Genomic DNA, 20,501 nt, shown 5'->3' on the forward strand with positions numbered 1-20,501 from the left:
GAAGGGAGGGACCGAGGTTGAGCGTAGAGGGATGAAGGAGGAAAGGATTGGGAAACAGGGAGGAGAGAGAGTCTTTATGCAAAGGTGGTGGTCCTCTATGCCCCCTGCCCCAAGCCACCCCCTCTTCCCTCCTCCCGAGATATACTTCCATATGAAAGGACTTTTCCTTACCCCATCCAACCTCCGTCCCCGCTCCCTCTGCGACCCCTCCCCGCTACGCCCTTTTGGTCGCACTCTTCACCTTAGCGGGGGGCATGCGATTATGTATGCACGAACGGGCATAAGGGCGTGGGACGGGGCAAAACGCTGCCGACCGATGGGGAGGAGGGGAGGGCCGACTGCGGAAGGGAGGACGACGGCGATAGATAGGAAGGGGGAGGGGAGTAAAGGTGGGAGGTCGGAAGGAAATGAAGCGAGAGAGAGTTGAAATGGAAAAATTAATGCATGCATGTATGTACGTGTATATACTCATATATAAGAATAAGTACATATGTATGCTGGTGTACACATAAACTCTTGAAAGGAAATATCGAGCAGTGACGACACAGTACATGTTATAAAAACTATTAAAACATATGCAGAAATAAAATGCACAGTGTCGCCAATTGTATATATCATGAATAGTACTTTTAATATGTAATTCGCACATACACATACATATGCATACAGTAGATTGTCAGCGGGCGGACTCCCAAATTCAAATTGACCTCATCCCTCCCGTCCGGACCCTCCTCTCCTCTTCCGTCTCCGCAGAGTACACGAATACAATGGCTCAAAGACATTCGCTCTCGTGCTTTAGTGCACGTCCGGGTGTGCGTGTGTGTGCGGTGAGGGGTGGAGGTGGGGGGGGGAGGAACCCCTACCCCCGACATCTCCTCACGTGGCCCACGCGACGAGAATGGCGGGATACATGTCACGCGCACACCCGGGATCACACTTGAGGGTGTTGGGGGAGGGATGAAAAGGGGAAGAGAATGGAGGATTTCAAAACGTTTTGACACTAATAACACGGTTTGTCACAGTCGAGAGGGAAGGGTTTTGTGGGTGATGTTTTACATCTCCACTGCGCCGCGACACCACCGACCGAAGCGGACGGGCCTTTTGTGTCACTTCATTGTGTGGAAGTCGGGCCGCGCGGTCAGCACTTAGCCTCCGTCCGATACCCGCATCATGAGGAGAGGCAGCTCGCTTCCCAGTGGCCTTGCGTGGTGTTTTCTCGTCCCCCGCACTCCGTCGAATGAGCAACAACTGGCCGGACTTGGCATGAGGGCGGATGAGGTCTTGTTGTACGCTCAAGTCGCCATCACGCCACGCTTACGGCGCAGTTCCACCCCGCCTCGCTTCATCCCAGTGGACGTTATTAATATTACTCAGAAAAAGCATCGTAAACTTCGTACCGCTCCCGCAAGCTTTGATAGACATCGATGTCAAGGACTTAGGAACAATTTACTTAAAATACGACAGCAATAACATGCATGTGCAAGGGGTGACCGTTAAAATGTAGTCAGCCCTACGAACTTTTTAATCAAAGTCACGCCATGCTACGCAGACATTTTCATTTCCCTGGTATTGGGTGATATATATCAGAGCTAAACCATGCCACGAAGAAAAGCCTGATTTTTCAAGGATAAAATAGGGGAGATAAACAGCTTCGGAAGAGGAAAATATCGGCTTCTAACCTTGCCAATCTTGTAACGACGAAAACACTACAATTTAGTAGCAGCGGCATCGCGCTTCGGTATGATACGAGTATTAAGTGAAATTTTCCTGGACGGCGTCGACCCCAAAAGTACAACACTGCAGTCAATCTCGGAGAAAGAGATGGAGTCGAAACTGCCCATACCCAGAGCTTATTCTCTCAATGAATGGCTTTTTATAGCGTAAGAATTGACTGCCGTCAAAATGTTCTCTCACTTTCGAAGCTACATCAAATATACTGGATTTTGACAGGAGACAATTTTGAGTTAAAATGATCAGCAAAATGCCCCATATTGAAATGTAACAGAGTTAAAAACAAAATTTCTCTCGCTGATTGTAAAATTTCCATCTATAATTTTTTTAGAGTTTGAATACTAATTGTTACTCAGTGCTTAAACCTATTAATTCCGACGGGAAAACATTGTATGCTATCGAGAATTGTTCAAATCTATGGAGAAAATTTATCTTTCTGATATAACTCGAGGCAATAATATGTTCTCTGCACAGGTTCGGTCATAGAACGCCAAATGTCGAGGCCCTATGGACTATTTTTCTCCCAAAATATCGGATTCATGACTCCTGAAATCTCCATCTCTTCCCCTTTTCTCCCCTCAAAACCCTCGGCGTGTGAAATAAAACAATGCCAACTCAGCGGGTGTTAAAAATTTGACGCTCTGGACAAGAGTAGGCTACAAAGGATTCGAGTGAATGGAATGGAATCGAGTGTGCGTGGCTTCACGGAAGGAGGGGGGTAAATGGTAGATTTAGTGAAATCAGAATCCAAGGGTCGTTTTCTTAACACCCTCGAACGTATATTTTGAAGCACAATTTGCTGAGACGGCTTACTGCGACACTCAACGTATGCAGTTATTATTTTCCATCCCAGGTCACTTTACCCCCAATTCCTCCTTAAAAGGAAGGGTTTCCGTTGTGCACAAGCTTTCCAGACTGATTGCTATGGGCTGCATCTCAAAAAATTCAATATCAGGTCATATTTTACATACGCCATGAACATATTGACATTGATTTATATTACTCATCATGGTTGTGAATTTTTATATGTTCGAAGAATCTAATTTTTTCGTACGACATCATGTTAATTATTATGTGAAGAATTTTAATGACCCCCAATTTTCCCAAAATATGCGAAATGTTCCGAAATCTGTTGTTCCCTGGGTGACTTGAGCACAGGGATGACCTTCTTTTTTTTCCTCTGAAATTAAAATAACGAATAAACACAAAACTTGTTAAAGAAAATCTGGCTCCCAATACCACGATTTCAGAAAGCAAGCGGAAAGAAGCGAACCAATACAAAAATCACGCCATTTCTGATCCGTTGATCCAAACGGTTTCCGTCCTTTGCGAACCAAATCTGTTTATATCAATGCGGTGAGAATAAAAAGAAGGAAACACTATTGCCTTTCCATGAATTATGCAAGGCACTCAAGAAGTGAGCCAATCAGAACAGAATGATGGCGACGTTTCCGAGGAATGAGAAGAGGAATAAAAAAGAAGAAAAAAAAATATATGGAACGCCCTTATCCCACCCCCCTTCTCCCGCAGGAAGGAAGCGAATTCCCCCACTTCGCAGTTTGGATTCGTGTAAAGGCCATTATCCCCGCCGACAGCCTTCCTCCCACCACCCACCCCCTTCGGCCCCACCGCCTCAAACCACCCCGTTTCTTAAACTCTCCTCCGGAATGATCCAATTCCTGCGTGGAGGACGACGAGGGAGCTCCGAAGGGGGGAAACATTCCGCATTCACGCCGAGGACATTGTGTATGTGTGTGTGTGTGTAAGTATGAAGGAAATGAGAGGTTTATATTTGTTTGCGGGGGAGGATTTTTTTTAAGGATCCAGGGTTTTCCGGGGGATTGGAAGTGAGGAAGGAGGTGGTCGTGGAATGGGGAGAGAAGGAGGCGGTCCGCGGGTGGGTGGTTCTGATGGCTTAAGAGTGCGGAAGGAGTGGGGGGGTCTTGGTGACGGAGACGGATAGAGTTTGCAGGGCAGGGAGAGGAGGCGGGACGGGAGGTTCAGAGTGTTCCACCCCCAAACAAGCCAGCAAGTCAGTCAACCCCCTCTCTTTCCCCGTTCCCACCTCCGAACCCCCGCAGTCCCTTAGGCGAGAACCACTTGAGGTCCCGTATTATAATGAGTGGGACACGGGGAGTCGCTCAGAGCGGGGCTCACAATGAAGGAAGAAGATCGGGAGGTTCAAGGGGGCGGGGGAAAAAGGGGGAGAGAGGATAGGATGAGGTTTAAAGTGGGGTGAGTCGGGTAAGTTGGGTGAAGAGGGTGGAGGGGAGGGATGGGTTGGTATCTGCAGATGTAAGTGACTCCGGCGTGGTTGTGGGAGGGACGGGTTTGGCGATGGGAGGGGCCCCCTCTAAGAGTCGCTGTAGTAAGTAAAAAGTTGAGCGAACAAACTGAAAAGGAGACTAAATATAGAATGAAATGGCAGCAAGCTTCGCGGAAATTGGGGAGAGAATAGCGAATTCGAGGTACCCAAGACGAGAGGAAAAAGCGGAGATAGGAAGAGGACTGTCTTGAAGCCGAAGGCATCCTTGAAGGGTCGTGTTGCCGAATTTCTTCCCGCATTTAATACATTCTGAACGACTTACCGAAAAGAACCTTCACGATTTTACTGTTAGACCATACCTTCTGCTGATAACAAATTTCTCATATCGCATTATCAAATACAAGCGTTTTCTGTGTTAAATTTCGATAAAATTCAACAATAATTACCCAACAGATTTAACGTCTTCAGCAAATGAAAATTATTTTCATTTTAAGTATTAGTTCTACAGAGGGGCGATATAAAAAACTACCATGCGAAGGAAAAAGGTGGGCGCATTAAATTGATACAGTAATTTATTCTGTCAGAATATTTAGCTCCAAGTGAAAATTGATTTAAGAGTTAGGTATAATAATCCAATATTTCTCATGCAATGTCGTAATTATGTGCGCCTTGCCGCTATGTCATTTGAACACCTAATTGATACACAATCCATTAGTGCAACACTGCCTACTCTTGCACTTGAAGAACACTGTTCACCTAAGTAAATATGGGACTATTAAGTGAAAATGAAAAATAACAAACATGATGATAAAACCATTTATAACATTTTTCTGAGCGTGAGTTTTGGAATACTACCAAACTAACAGTTATTTTCGTAACAGATTACTTATTATTATTTTATAGGAGGGGAGGAACGGTCTTAACCATCTATTGATGATGCTTTTTGCAAGAAAGGATATTTTGGGGCTAAGGCAGTATGTTTCCCACCGAAAACTCTCATCGTTAACTTCAAATGCACAGGATAAAATTTTGGAAAGAAATTGAGAGGCCAAAATCGTGATTGAAATGAGATCGAGAAATAGAATGAAACTAAGAAGATATAAGAAATGTGAAATTTAAATAAATAAAAAATCAAGATGAGAAACGCACACTCATTTAATTATAAAGGCACGACGCGATTTCCACTCCTAATCCACATCATCAAGTGCACATCTGAGGGAAAGGACGGAAAATGGACCGCCAAATGCCCCTAAAGGAGTGTCAAAGGGGGAAGGGACTGAGAGAGAGGGTTTAGAGCGTGGGATGTGGAGGAAAGAATGAGAGGCATCTCGAAGGGAGAAGGCAGGATAGCACTTCTTCGGAGGCGGAGGGCGGGAGAGAAAAAGCTCGGCACTCAAGCGTGCGTGGAAAGCCCCAATTTCACACGGAAGCAGAGGAATAAGTCTCGACACCATCCAACCCCTTTCAAATGGATGGATAGAGAGGGGGAATCCAAATAGAGTGGGGAGATTAAGAAAGATCCTGCACCGGGGAAATAGGCTCCTTCCGAATAGAAGGGGAAGGAGAGGGTGCAGAGTCTGCGATCGTCGAGGGGGGATGGCGTCCAGGATGGAAGGTTGAGAGCCCCGTGGATGTAGACTACCTGCCGGGCTCGCCCAAGATACTTATAGCTCCTGGGTCGCCCCGGAAGGGAGTGAGGGAGGGGACGTTACCCACGAAGTAATTCCGACCAAACTCACCCCGCCGGATACGCATAATTAGCCTCAATGATTTATGCACCATACTTACAATCGATTGACGAAACTGCTGAAACAGGAAACAATTGTTTGACTCAAAGAACTACGGATATTCCGCGACAGATATTTAATAGAGTATCATCCGCTGAAAGCACCGAAATTCTAAAATTTGATTATGGTTGCATTTAATGACTCAAATATCAATGAGAATTCGTCTCATTTTAATGAATTTAACTTCACCCGAAGCTCAACGCATTCATGAGTGCAATTACTGCCAGCCTGCTGGGCTTGATCGACAAACGAACGACTGGCTAGGATTCCATTGCTAAGAGTTCTTATGATTTTAAGATCAACAGAATTGTACTCTCTCTCGCCACAGGAAGGAAATGAACGAGAACAAATAATTTATATTTGGTAGACGCTGTAGAAATGAATTCTTGCGTAGGTAAGGAGACCCTAAAATGCAGACCCTGGTAACCATTGCTCAAGAAATAACTTCATTTGTCAGTGTTCCAACAACATTTGCACACATTATAACCAGTTAATTTATGTTTATCCAGAGGCTTGCCAAAGCATTAAATGATTCTAAATAATACATAATTAGAGCTAAGACCTAAAAATAACAACTACTGCACTCTGGGTTCACTATGACACGTAATAGTAGACGTCAATTATTTGCTTTCTGAAATTTACTCAATGTTATCTATTCTTCTTTAAAGCGTTTTGAATCTTCGAGACTGACTAAAAAAAGAAGCAGCTGACTATAGACGTTAGTATTTGCTGAAAAAATTTCCCATCTTGAATCTTTACCAAGTGTTTAGCAAAATAATGCTTTTAACCAGCTTCACCTAAAATGGTTTCCAACGCCTTTATAAATATGCTTGTTTTCTCACGCTTGCACATTGGATGCTTCAAAATCCATTTACGGGATCGGGACGAGAACATGTGTACGAATTGATTCTAAGCCAAAGTCTTGTCCCTGAGGGATTTCGAAAAAAATCTCGAAAAGAAGGAAAGACGTAGTTTTTTTCCTATTTTGGTAGGTCTATTAATATATCCAGTCACTGTACGCTATGAGGAATTCAAAATTCTAAATTACTTCAATGGTCAACGATGTATTATAATTATTTTATAATCAAAAGGTTAATAAATTAATTGATGCTTTAATTACATAGCTCAATATCATGCTGAAACCATTCCAAGGCGAAAAATTATTAATTGCTTATAGCAAACTAAAGGACTTATGATTTTGCATCTAAAATTTTAAAGTTGTTGGCGATTCTCGGATCAATTCAAAGAAAAATAAGATTCTTTCAAAGGGAAATATATATGTTTCATGGTTAAATTTTCAAGTTTTTTATTGATAAAAACTAACAAGACTTAGAGATATGCCGAAAGAAGAGAAAAGAAAGGTAGCTAGAGTTATTTTAGAGACAGGAAATCTGAAGAGCGCCGAACGATTGGTTAGAAAGTAAATAGAGTATGAGATATTTTCGCTACTCTGTGGAAAACCAATGTACGGCTGCAAGGGCAATCAGATAACAGCTTTAGCTGTACAACGTAATACTTTCACACGGGACATTATAAGCTTCACAAACTCACTTATGTCGAGATTACAAAAAGGATTTTCTTTTCAGCCTATTGCACAACAGACCTTTTACACGTGCACAGCTTTGGCAATTCACGACTTGCGTGTCCTTTTAGTTACATCCGTACAAGCGTCTTAGTCTCCTCAATACACGAATGAAAGACTAGGCTTCAAATTCTCCATTTTTGAGGGGAAGAAAGGCACATTATATGTGGTAGCCCCTTTGTTTATTATGAGAAGACTTTTTCACGAGATATTTTTATTCTTTAGTCTTTAGCTAGCAGTTTAATTATTTGGAACAATGAATAATCATAAGCATTTCATCGCTTATTTAAAATTATTTTAGCCTGAACAGAACTTGTGTCCCTCTCACCTCAAACGCATTATATTTTACTACTGCTTATTATTAATGACCACGATGTAGTCGCATTTTTATAAAGATTACAATTTCATTATATCATAGGAATGTATCCTCAAAAATCCAACTAAGAATCGTCTACCTAATTACTTTTGTGCCTACTTAGACTCTCTATCGAGCGCCACCAAATCTGTAAAAAAAGAAGATCGTTTCCCGGAGCATAATCCCCACGCGGACAACCCTCACACCACATAGAAACCCGTTCACTTCTCACACGCGTGAAAGGTTTCCCTTAAACCAGACCTCACCGCGACTAGCTAATACAAGCAGGAAGTCTTACTCCTTTCCCGCTCCCTTTGACATATTTATCGATGCGAATGAGTCCGAAGCACGAAGTCTATTACCTAAGTGAATCTATACGTCAGCAGACATCCCAACTTAATTCAGAGCTAGCCCCCCTCACTTCCGTCCAGAGAAGTCCCGCTACAAAAGTGTTAGTGAGAGAAAAAAACTGCCGTATATCTCTACTGCTCGTAAAATAAATAAAAAATATTAAAATTCAATGTGGAACCTCAGTTAAACACCTAATTTTGCTTATTAGGTAAGTATACACATATTTGAGTAATTTATGTGTTTGCGGGAAGGCTAGAGGTTTAATATACTATTACGTCCATTTTAAGAAAACCATGTAGAGCGCAGAAATTATCGATGCGGTACGGCTGTGGGAAGCACTCAAGTACTATGGCATTTTTCCAGCATCGTGGATAATTTGGCAAGTACATGAGGGAGTGGAAGAATTTTTTCCAAGAGTTAGTGCGAGAAAAGCCTGGAGCCAGTATTAACCGACTATTTCAGAAACGTTCCAGATAATCAATAGCCTAAGGTCCCATCTGTTGAGCAGTATTTTGTACGCAATTTTTATTCGGAGATCACCAAAAAATATCAAGCTTTATATTTGTGCAGTGCATAGAAAACAGTCGGTAGAAAATCGATGAACTTGGCGGACCGAATGTACAAGTATTTTTTATCGTAACAAGCATATGAAAGTTGTTATCATTATCACGCATTGATCTTATATAGAAAAAAAACGATCTTTGAGGTGAGGAGGGGCTGGATTACCAGGCAATCGAATTGCACTCAATATTTTATATTTCGAACGAATATGGAAAACAGAAGCCTCGAGGAGCCTTTGTTCATCCTGGGATCGCTGATATGATTTCCACCCGGTGATGCCAGGATATGTGTGATGCCCCGTTACGTTTTCCTAACAGTCATTCATCGCATCCAATATAGCTTAATTCACCGGAGATTAAAACCAAAATGTTAGCATTAACACCATAATCGAAGAAGATAATTTTAACTTATGAAAATTCATCCTGAGTACAAGATAAATTTAACCCTTCCGGCGATTTTTCGAAGTGTAAATTTCCTCGATGGCGACGCGTAAATTTGTGGATAAATTATCCATGAATAAGTATTGTGAACGGTCACGGTCAAACGCTTCGTAATTTTAATTCGGTCTGGAATATTTCATTGTTGGACACTTTCATCTTTCTGTAGCGACTATTCATTTAAACGCAAAGAGGTAGGTCGATATGAGTAGGCAGTAGATACCTATTTGCAATAAAATTTATATTTTACATAAACTTTCAATGATTAAAAATGAACTTGTCTTAGTAATGAAAAACCTAATTATTCACTCGCTAGTAGTTTAGAGTGTGCTCTTACATCCTCATATAGCTGAACTAGGTGACTCAAATAAATATTGCGGAGAGGTATTTCTGTATTCGGTGTCAACATGGGAGAGGAAGGCCCTCCTCTCTCTCCACTCTCCCCCTACCCTGCAGCAGTTTGCTCGCCGTCCCGTTTACAGAAGCGAGGGCGACCGGGAAACGCGCGGATAAAAAAACTCGTAATGGAAAACGTCGAGAGGAGGAAGGAGAGGAGCCAGGCCCTCGGCCAAGATACAGGCCCTCTCATACTCCGGCCCCCACTCTCGGGTCCAATCAAATTAACAGTCGCACGTGAACGGAAGCGGTCGGCGGGGATCGGACGTGGGAAGGAGAATGGAACTACGACATCGGGGGAGAGGGGAGGACGCTACGAGGAGTGGGAGAGTGACACGAGAGAAAGAGAGGTACGTATGGAAAACGTGTGGGTGGGAGAACGGGAGGGACGTGTGGTGTGGAGTAGAGTGGTGGTGGGAGGGAGTCTCTCTCCCACCGGAGACCGTCCGTCCCCGCCGCGGAGGAAGCACACTCACTGGCCGTGGGGTGCCGGAGGGAAGTCTAAGGGGTCGGAGAGTACCAGAAAATGAAAATGTTGTGGAGAGAAGGGTGGTTGGAGGGGTAAGAAAGGTGGGTAAGGGTAAGCTGCTATTTATAGTCTTGGAGGTTTTTAAGAGGACGATGGTTGGGAAGGAAAAACCATCGGTGGATGCCAGGGGAGGGGAGGACCCTTTCCTAGCAGGAAGGAAGTAAGCTAAGAAATCGACGGGGGAGCCTTTTGCCGCCACTTCTCCAGACATCAAATGACCGAACCCTCACAAGGAAAGAGACGCCGAAGTCCTTTCCCGGCCCTTCCAATCACAATGGTGGACCGGGGTGGAAACACACCCCTTTGTCCGGCTCCCTTGTCTTATTGGGCGTTTGTCTCCCAGAAACCTTTAGCTATTTATGAGCATGGGATCCCGTTCTCCCTCTGTTGTACTTTACCACTTTGCCTCGGGGATCAAATGTCTCAGAACAATATGCTATGAGGGCTAGTCGCTGCCCTTTTTCACTTCAATTTAAATGCTCCACGAACGTCCTTTAAGAATAAGGATTTCAATTATTCACTATAAAAATTAAAGTTTTTTTCGCACTATAACTTCAATGAACCTGGTGGTATTACTCAACTGGAATATGAAGACGGTATAAATAATCTAAGAGAGACTTTTTCGAAATCAACGGCCCTGTTATTTCTTTCTTCCATATTCCCAGAGACGCGCAAACTCAAAACCAATTATATGTGTAACGTTTAACATTTACATATCAAAACTGTAGTCATTTCCGAAGCACGAAACCTAGTGATATATATTCATTCATCTGTATTATATTACTACATGAAATTTTACTAAAAATATCTACAGGAGTTTTTCGGGTTTCTAACTCTCTTCTACGCCCAATTTAATGCATAGTTTTGATAGCATTTGAGTAAGATTAAGGTTCTCCATGACTTTACCCCAAAATTAAATTATCCTTTTTCCATTTTTTTTATCAATTCTAATGTGTATAGTCCACTACTCTACCTACTTTCTCTCTCCAATTGGATGCACGTCCATTCGCAGAACATTGCAATACATTCATTAAGACGAGGTCAACGGAAAAAAGGTTAGCCTGATGTTCCCAGTTCATCACGAGAGAAGACTGCTTACACCGATCCATCTGGTCCTCAAAACCACTTATCGACGTACCTGTGCAAAGTATGACCCATGTTTGCGATGGGGAAGCGGACACCATTCGGGTGAGCACCCCACGTCGGCCCTCCATCACTCGAATCGCGCCCCCCCACGCCCCATTATCCCCGCCCAGGACGAGAGACCCCGCCAATGAGACGAAATCCCCCCCGCGGAAGTCAACACCCCTCCCCACATTATCTCGAGCACACCCCCCCTCATCCTCTACTTCTCACCCTCGACTCTTCCCACCCCCGCGACCCCCTTGGCTTTGTGCGGCGCCTCTCCCCCGCTACGCTTCGCACCCCGGGGACAATGGCCGAGGGCACCCCACGGCGGGTGGAGCCCTGTCATCTTCAATGACGACCCTTGGGACGACAGCTGGAGGACGGGCACGCACGGGGGAGGAGGTGTGGGAGAGAATGCACGATCTCGGGGGTGCGTGTGTTTGTGGGAGGGGGGAGGAGGAGGGCTCTCGGCACGTAGCTTTGAGGGATCGAGAGGGACTCAAACGCGCACGCATGCGCCGATGTCGACAGCGATCGTCCCGGAGGGAAATGGCGGGGCCGCTTAATGAGTGGGGGGGAAGGGCAATGGAGAATGGGGCAGAGATCAATCTGTGAGGTGCAATGCTCCGGATCCTCGAATGCTTTTTGGGCCCTCGAATCGCAAACCGGACGACGAATGGTGGAAAAACTCCTCCAAACGAAATGGAGACGAAAACGCACACCTCAGGGTTACGTAGCGCGGGTAATTCGCCACACTGTTAATTACACTGCAGCGCAATGACCGGAAAGCATTTAAACCATCTAGGTACCTTCCAGTGATGCTGAATGAAATGATGGCATTCATTTTCGAGAGCCACACGTTAAAAAGTAAGCCTGAAATGCACGATGAGCAATTTATGCCAGTTGAAATTTAAGTAAACGGCATATTTATTGAAGTGAAATCTAATTGTGATACCAATTCCATGCGAGACCGAAAAATACACCATTTTAAACGCATAAGAAATATGTCGTTCATCGAACCAGGGCGCAAATAGAAATCATTTTTTAACGATTTGCCTGAACGCGGTCACACAATTATATTACTTATTTGTTCTCAACAAAATTTAAACCACAGGTTTTACATAATTTCAAATTAAAATGGCTATTTAAATGAGTCACCCTACGATTAAGATAGATTCTCTAACTAATGGTCGCAAAAAAAAGTTTCCGTAATCTGTTCCATTGCTGCACGCATAATTCGTCGAGACCGCAAACTTAATAACTACTACCATTCTTCGTAGGAATTTGACAATGTTTACAGCTGATTAACCTCAACTAACAGAGAACTTTCGCGACTAAATACTCCGATTCCTAGGCCTGTGCCTAACACAAAGCCGTTTGAATTGAAGGGAGCAATCAAATTCGTTCGGGGCTTGGTGATAAAATTTTCTGTCGACCGCAGAGTGACATTGCACGTCCCACGCGCCAGCCATCGCCCCATGCTGGCGTCATTGTACCCGCGTCCCGTTGGGACTCGCACTCGAGATGAAGGAGCCGTGGTCGAGTATAATGAAGGGCGAGAGTAGACGGAGGAGGGAGGGGTCGAGAGAAGTGTTGAAAAGGAGGGAAGACGTCATAACTTCCTCCGAATCTTCCTCCGGTCGCATGGCGGAAGGAGGCAGGGGAAAGAGAAAAGGCCGAGGCGGGAAAAGTTCGTGGGAATCTGCGCTCGGGAGCTGACGGGGACGGAAGTGAGTCGCCTGGGGATGGGGAATGCACGGCGGCGGACGCAGGTGATGGTAGTGGTGGCAACGACGACGGACCAGCGTGAAATTTAGGAAAGCAAGAGAAGGCTGCCTTTCCGTGGGCCAGGGAGAGGCAGACTTGAGGCGGGGGAAGTGAGGGCAATGCGCAGAGCGTATTGAAAGTGCCCATTCATTCTCTCGCTAACACACCACGATGAGGTGACCGCAGATATGTGCGAAGAGCAATCCTTATTTCAAAAGAGGAGTTCTTTTATCCTTAAAATTCGTATTTATCATGGAAGTGATATTTTGCTGCATCTTTTTACCTCAAATTTTGTACTTTTCATGAAAATGAAGCCCTATTTTAGTCGTGAAAGGATCAACAATTCACCCGATTTTATTGAAGCACGTTGAATAAATTTTTTTTATACCTAGGTACCTGTTTTTTAAAACATTTAAGCATTCACCGCATCGATTTCATCATTAAAATGGCTTCTATATAATACTTCAAAATATTATCATATAAAATAAGTCTTACGTAACTTTCACATAAATCGGGGTTTCAAAAATAACGTGACGAAAGCATAGATTTTATTTCAAAAATGTGTTTAAGAAATATAAAAGCCACTGTCTGGACCCAGCCACTTTAATTTTCAAAACGATTACGAAATCGTAGAAACTTGAATCAAGTTAAAGCTGTAATTATCAACTTAGAAATTAGTCTCTCCTCCGTTGATATTTTTCTATTTCTAAGCGATTAGGTATTGAATTAAAAAAAGTTAAATTTGATTTCATGCTCATTCCATTTTGCATAGATATTATTGTAAATTTGAATTGAATAAATGGCACGCTATACAAGAGGATAAAGGAGGAAACGCCGCCATGATAGCTTCTTTCTGTACTCACTTTTTCTCCCTCTTCCCGGCACCTGTGTCTCTGAAGCCTTTCGCGAAAGGGTTGTTGTCGATCTTCAATTGAGTGATCTAAAGTGGAAAAGGGAAGGGAAAAATAAAATGAGCAAACATATTAATTACACAGCAATATAATACTAGGTATAACATATATATTACTCTATACCTATGTACCAATAACCACCTCAACAGAAAATAGGTACATCGATTAGCAAAATAATTTCCTTTTCACGCAGCTTATCACCAGCCTATGTCGTCCAAATAACAGAATTAAACGGCTTGCATAACATTAATCTTAAAATCAACTGCTTTTTATGAATTAGAAACTTTTCGCCATGGTTTTAATTTCATCTGAACACAACCAATTGGGCTTAGGAACGAAGGAAACCTCAAAATTCCGCCATTCAAATAATATTTATAATAAAGAAGGGGGAGGAAAGAATTAAGGAAGACTTTGATTTCACCGAACCAGGTCCGTTTACTCAAGCCCCAAGTAAACAGCTTCATGCATTTATTTTTAAAACTTCTCTGTTGAGACGGCAGGCTCCATAGTCGCTGTATGCCACTACTAAAAATAAGCAATTTTAACAAAATGCTTTAAAAATAATCCCGGCGTCCAATTAGATAACCTCTCGTACACGCACAAGAGGGCAGAATCAGCTCCGTAACTATCTAGCTCTGAGCAACCAACTCCATATTTTTTTAAAGCACTCAGGCAGGGTGACCCTCTTGCCATACACCGTGCGTAGAAACAATTTTCAAGAAATGTTGATAAAATAATCCCGGCTTCCAATTAGATAACCTCTCCTACACGCGAGAGAGGACAGGAATAATTCGTTATTTTCCATACCCCTCCCCCACTAATGTGGAATGGACGCTCACGAGAGCTCTATCCTCCATTTTGGCTTCTCTTGTCACTCGGAGCGTCGCCCTGACTTGTGACGGAAGAAGGGGGTCGTCGGAAGGGTTTTTTCGGGGGGCGGGCTAAAAGGAGCGGGTCCAAGGGGGTGAAGGTGGGTAGGGGGTGGCAGGGAGGGTGGGGGGACGATGAGAGGGAAGAGCTCGCTAGAGAAGAGAGGCCCGAGTGGAGGGCGACGCGGCGGCAGAAGGGGTCGGGACGGGGGACATGGGAACAAAACATGGCGTCCAACAATGAACTAGCCTGCTCCTCTCCCATTATTCCTCCTCTTCCACCTCCGTAGGATGCGAGGACCGAGCGTCCTTAGCCTAACTTCAAAAACGCTCTCCAAACGGGAAAGGAAGAGAAAAGAGCGCCGTATAGATTGCGTGTTTAAATTATGAGAACCGAGAAGAATAGGTGGTGAAATTTTATCCACGGGCGAGGTGAACGAACGGCCAAAAAATTTGAATAATATATGTCCCCCAAAATAATGAGTGCGGAGCTGTTTTTGTATTGTTGGGAGTCACGAGAAAATAAAATAGCGGAAAAAATATATAATATATATTCACGGTAACAACCCGCTGGAAGATTACCCCTTATCACAAATGCATGGAAAGAGCCCTTTTCTGGCTAGTACCTCGTTGGGCGGATCAGCGAGTTTTAAAAATTGGTATCAGTCTAATAACAACAAATGACATCGCGGCATGTATACTTACATCACGAATGGGAAACACAAATATGTACATCCATGAAAACACGCGCAATGAAATGAAATGACTCGCCCGCATTCATACGCGTGTTGCTTTTGTTTCCAGCCCCGACGCCCGTTTTAACATTTTCGCCGGCAAAATGCAGAACTTTGAAAGATGGCACCTCACCAATAGCGTCCAGATTTGTTTTTCACGGACTCCAAAAAAAAACCTCGGGGAAACACGTATAACCATTAGCTCTTGGGCTACCAGGGAGTCGATTACCTGAGCACTGCGGCGGGGACCAAGGCACAAGACCGGCGCAGAAATAAACTTTCACCGAGAAAAGCCAGGGGGATTTGTGTAACGAGAGATAAGTTTTCAGGGACCGGACCGCCACAGGAAGTACCACCGTAATGGCCGCTACGCCGAGGAACAAAAATTAAACGAGAGGGATGAAAAAAAATATGTGAGAAGCTGGAGGAGTGTGTGTGTCAGAGGGGAGGGGTTCGGAAAAAAGCAGGAAATCCTCCATCCATCCAGGGGGGAGAGGAGGGACCCCCTCGCTCACTCTCTCCCCCGGTGGGTTCCCCCCCATTACTCCAATTCCGCCCTCCCACTCCCGTGACCCCTTCCCACGTCCCCCCCATCTCGCACTATACGCTCCTCCCCCTTCCATCAATCCCCGCACCCACCCAACAGACTCCCGTGTCCTGCGTATCGCGACACCCCCGGAGCACACACAAACACACACACACGCGTGCACTGCATACGCTCTTGCAGTCACACGCACGCACTCTCGCAAGCGCGCGCACACACACACACAGACGAACATCGCGTCAATTTCCTGCTCCCAACACTCCCGACCACCATTGCCACCGTCGCTCGTGGGCCGCCCACCCCCTGCCGGCTCTTCCCGTCCCTCCCCCCACACCCTCCTCCTCCCGTCCTCGTCTGTCCTTCGCCCTCGGGATGATAGAGGTCTCTCGTGCTCCTCTCTTTACCCACCCCACGGTCTCTTCCTCAACCTCCATCCCCTGCCTGCCGCGCATCGGATGTACCCTATCCACAACTTCGGCGGTGAATAAAATGGTTTCAAAATGATCACCACGGGGGCCAAAATTCTCTTTTTTCCATCCGAGACAAACGTTTTCCCCGCGAAACATGATCAAATGTTTATGACGCGGGCATGACGCATTGGTTGTACTTGTGTTTGTGAAAGAAACGTTCGAAACATTTTCTGGAACAAAATCCTTTTTTTTTAATGGTGCTCAAACGATGTTCATCAAAAGGTTGACACCATAAAGTGCTATACACGCTCAAAAGTGCACCAATCGCATTTAGGCTAAAAGAGAAATGTATCGTATAGCTCGGGCTCGTTTTTTCAGGAAAATTTCTCGATGTAGGTATATCTCACGAAAATGAGGTGTTTACTGAAAACAGTGATCATGCAATTTTCATGTCGCACTCGCTGAACGATCTTTCTTCCCTAACTTCAATTGCGTTGTGAGATCAGAGAAGCAGCCGTGCAGGATAACGTGTTCAACCCAACGACCTTCGACCCTCCCAAATGAAAATTCAAGCTTACTTGTATCTTCCACCATCTGGTTATTTTTACCGAAGTATTTGCCATTTCTGTTTCATTTTCAACAACTGCTCTCTTTCGCTACCACAGAATTTCAAACTTGATATTCCATTCATGTCTTTCAACACCTGACGATACTTAAGATTTCATCATCCTCCTATTTGAGACCTGTCTGGTTAAACTTACGGGATGTGAGAGAGATTTAGATATCATTTGCTCCCCGCAATGACCCGGAAAAATAACCCCTGGTTACTTACCTATTTATATCTCTGATATTATCCCTAATCTAAAAATTATCTAATAAAATTCCGACCATTTATAACTTCCTTATTTCAGTTTTTTTCGGAGATGGAAGAGGAAGGTGAGGTTTCCTATTGAATTCTGTTACTCAAAATATCGCACAGCCTGTATTTATGATGGGACTATCCTGATTCTTTACCGGGATTAAAAAACGTGTCCCTCCGGCCAATAACCGGCTGCTCTAACTAGTTTACAACGCCGTCCTCGTGGATAAGGAATAGTCCCTACAAAAGAAAATTTAGTTCCGTACCTTCTATATTCTATCATAGAAACAAAACCGCTTGTCGATAACATCGTATTAATCTATCCCATCCGTACCCAGCTTCCTCGCAATACGGGCGTTTATTTTGCTGTCAACGCTTCTGCTCTAACGGGTATCAATGTTGCAAGGTTCTGAGGTCTGCGGTTCCGCCCATCCCCTCCATCAGTCAGATCTCCCCACGCGGAGACATCCCCCGTCAATCGCCACATATGGACCCAAGCGGCATTAAAAGAAAAAAAAATGTCCATGACGCGCGGAGCTCAAGTGATACGGGAATCACGGTGCAAACGCGGGCGGCGTTAAATGAAGCGTCCTCAGTTTCACAACTTATATATCCCAGCGTGCACTTTCCCACCGGATTGTCCCGCACATTCTTCCTCCCGCCCCAGGCCCACTCACCAGCTCCCTCCAACCCTCCCGACTTCGTCGACCCTATCACTCGCTCCACCCCCCTCCGATCTCCCCTTTCTTCCTCCCCCACTCCCGCGCTCAATTCCAAACCTATTACAATAGCACGGCTGCACCCGGACGCACGGAATTCTCACGCCAGTCCGCTCTTCGCCGAGTCAATTCTTCACGCGCGTTACAACAGCCCTTCGCCTTCACCGGGATGCGATCCATTTGTCGCAGATTCGATGATCCGTTCGATTGAACATTTATTTACGGCAGATTTGGTACTGGTGAATCTTCTGTCGGTCCATGATCGTTTTTGACTCTGGTGCTGTTGTTTTTCAAGACAAGTAAATGAGTAAAACTCACTTCATCTCGGGAGTTTTAAATAAGTGTGAGTAAATATTTGACGAACAGAAACTTATGGAATGCAGAGTTAATGCTTTTAGGGTGGTTTTCTAAAAATGCGATTTGCAATCCGCGCGGTGTTTGAAAAACAAGCATTTCAATTCATTTTAGGCGAGTTTATACGAAAATAACTAAATATATCAGCCGGTAAAATAACTACTAAACGTGTCGGTCAGCATATGAAATTATTATATATGTCCGTGCTGACGAGTAATTGAAAGAAAATATGATCCTAATGATGTGAAGGACATATCCCATTTTACTATATGTGCGATGGATGTTTAACGAAATGACCAAAGTAAATAAGACATGTTTCGATAATCAAGATTCCTAAAGACTTCAAGTTACAAAAAGGCTAGTCCCTTATTAAGTTGTTTTTCTCTTAGAGTTGAAGCAAAGACAATGAAAGACATTGCTGATAAATTTCATCCAAATCAACACACAATCAGTAACAACAATTTGCTGTAATAAAAATTGATGATGAAAAATATTCTGCTTGTGACGACGGCACATGCCTAAACGAGCGTGCTGATTTCGCTCTTGGACGGGCATCATAATGGCACGTAGTCTGACCTCAAGAATATGATACTTAAAGGAATGACCAATGGAAATTCCTTTTAAATGATGATAACACCGTCCAAATCTAATTTTTTCATCAAAAAATCTATTTGCTAAAATTCTGGTGGCACGATGCTTTTATTTATTATTGATATATTTAGACTAAAATTTTTTTAAAGTTAAAAAAACGCACTTGCATCGGAAAATGTCTACATCAGCTCCCGGTTAAGGGTATGATCAAAAAAAGGGTATAGTGCCTAGAGCAAAAATATGACGAATATTTTGTCTTACTTACACCGTAACCCAAAACCGCGGCTAATAGTGCGGATGGATGGACAGCGGAACATTTCATTGCCTCTCCAACTAACATATAATATACGCAGCCTTCTCGTGCATATCTACGATTCAGGATAATAATTTAATGGTAACTTGTGGAAGCTGGCTTACTAACTACGAATTAATCGACATCTCCCGGAGGAATATGGCGGAAAAAAGAATTAAATATGCAATAGAGGAGAGGACGCCGTCGTCCATCGGTAGTAGTGACATGAATTAATGATGACAGCTCTCTCTACCCGGTTCTACAACCTATTTCCCTTCATCACCACACGCATTAATACTATGGATGGCGATCGGTCACTTCCATTTTCCACTCCTAATGAAGCATGCCCGCCGCGGCCAACGCCCACAATCACGCCTTCCCTATACCCTGAGGGGTCGGCGCGGAGGCTGACGATAAGTGTTGGAAAGGGTGGGATCGGGGCGGGTGGGTCCGAGGGCGGGAGTGGGTCTCGACGAGTACTTGGCACATAGGCATCGCCTTATGGTGGTGCGGGCGGTATGGAGCGTGGGACTTCTCCCTCTCCCTAACGTTCGAGAGTGGCGGCTTCAGACCCCTGGATTGGCGCTTTTAGGACCACTCCCCGACGCGCCCCACGGGGGGGATCCGCGATATGTCGCCCCGGGAAAACCCCTTCCTCGGGGTCCCTCACCCCCTAAGTCCTTCCCCTAGAGACACCCTCCTTTGTCACTCCATTGTCCGTGTCCTAATGAGAGCGAGCGGAACCCCCCAATGGATGTGGAGGAGAAAATGATTCGCGGTAAGTACCCATGGGGAGCGGCCATTTTCCAACGGCTCCCCATTTCAGAAATCTTCTTGACCACGTTTCGCATTTCGTGCCACGCTGCACGAACTCTTTCTCCTCTCTCGACCGCCTCCAGAAGCGAACCGACTGGGATTTTCCTTTCGAGCAGTTTTTCCCCCTCTTCTCTGTACTGCGCAATTAGTACGCACGATGCGGCTTCTGATAAACTCGGCGCCGTCAAGAATGTGCGGACGCGAAACCGAACGAAAGAAATCCTTCGTTTCCTGGAACTACGAAGACTGACTCATTCCCTTTATAATGTATTAATCTGCATTCATTTAACCCAGATGCTACGCGCGTATCAGCTTTTTCGACGGAGCGATCCGAGTATTAAAGAAAATGCTCTTAAAAAGCTGTCCCTTTAAGATCGCTATCAGCCTGATCCACCTCATTTCCTCCCTTTGCCTAGATGTTTATCGCCGTGCTAAATTTATGGAGCTGCCGCAGGGGCCTAATTGGCTCTCGATGCATTTTTCCGGCGTTAAAGCTTAACGAACATTTATCG

At 44.5% G+C, this 20,501-nt stretch overlaps 1 protein-coding gene across 1 annotated transcript in view; it reads right to left on the reverse strand.

Annotated features, from left to right (window-relative positions):
- bi (T-box transcription factor bifid) overlaps positions 1-20,501 on the reverse strand; it is a 410,155-nt gene that overhangs the window by 17,810 nt on the left and 371,844 nt on the right. The window contains exon 6 of the mRNA XM_071591843.1: positions 13,754-13,830. Within this exon, the coding sequence (XP_071447944.1) occupies positions 13,754-13,830 (77 nt within the window). The remainder of the gene's footprint in view (positions 1-13,753; positions 13,831-20,501) is intronic.

Source organism: Hetaerina americana, unplaced genomic scaffold (assembly GCF_022747635.1).
Source record: "Hetaerina americana unplaced genomic scaffold, ioHetAmer1.1.p SCAF_5, whole genome shotgun sequence".
Taxonomy (NCBI): Eukaryota; Metazoa; Arthropoda; class Insecta; order Odonata; family Calopterygidae; genus Hetaerina; species Hetaerina americana.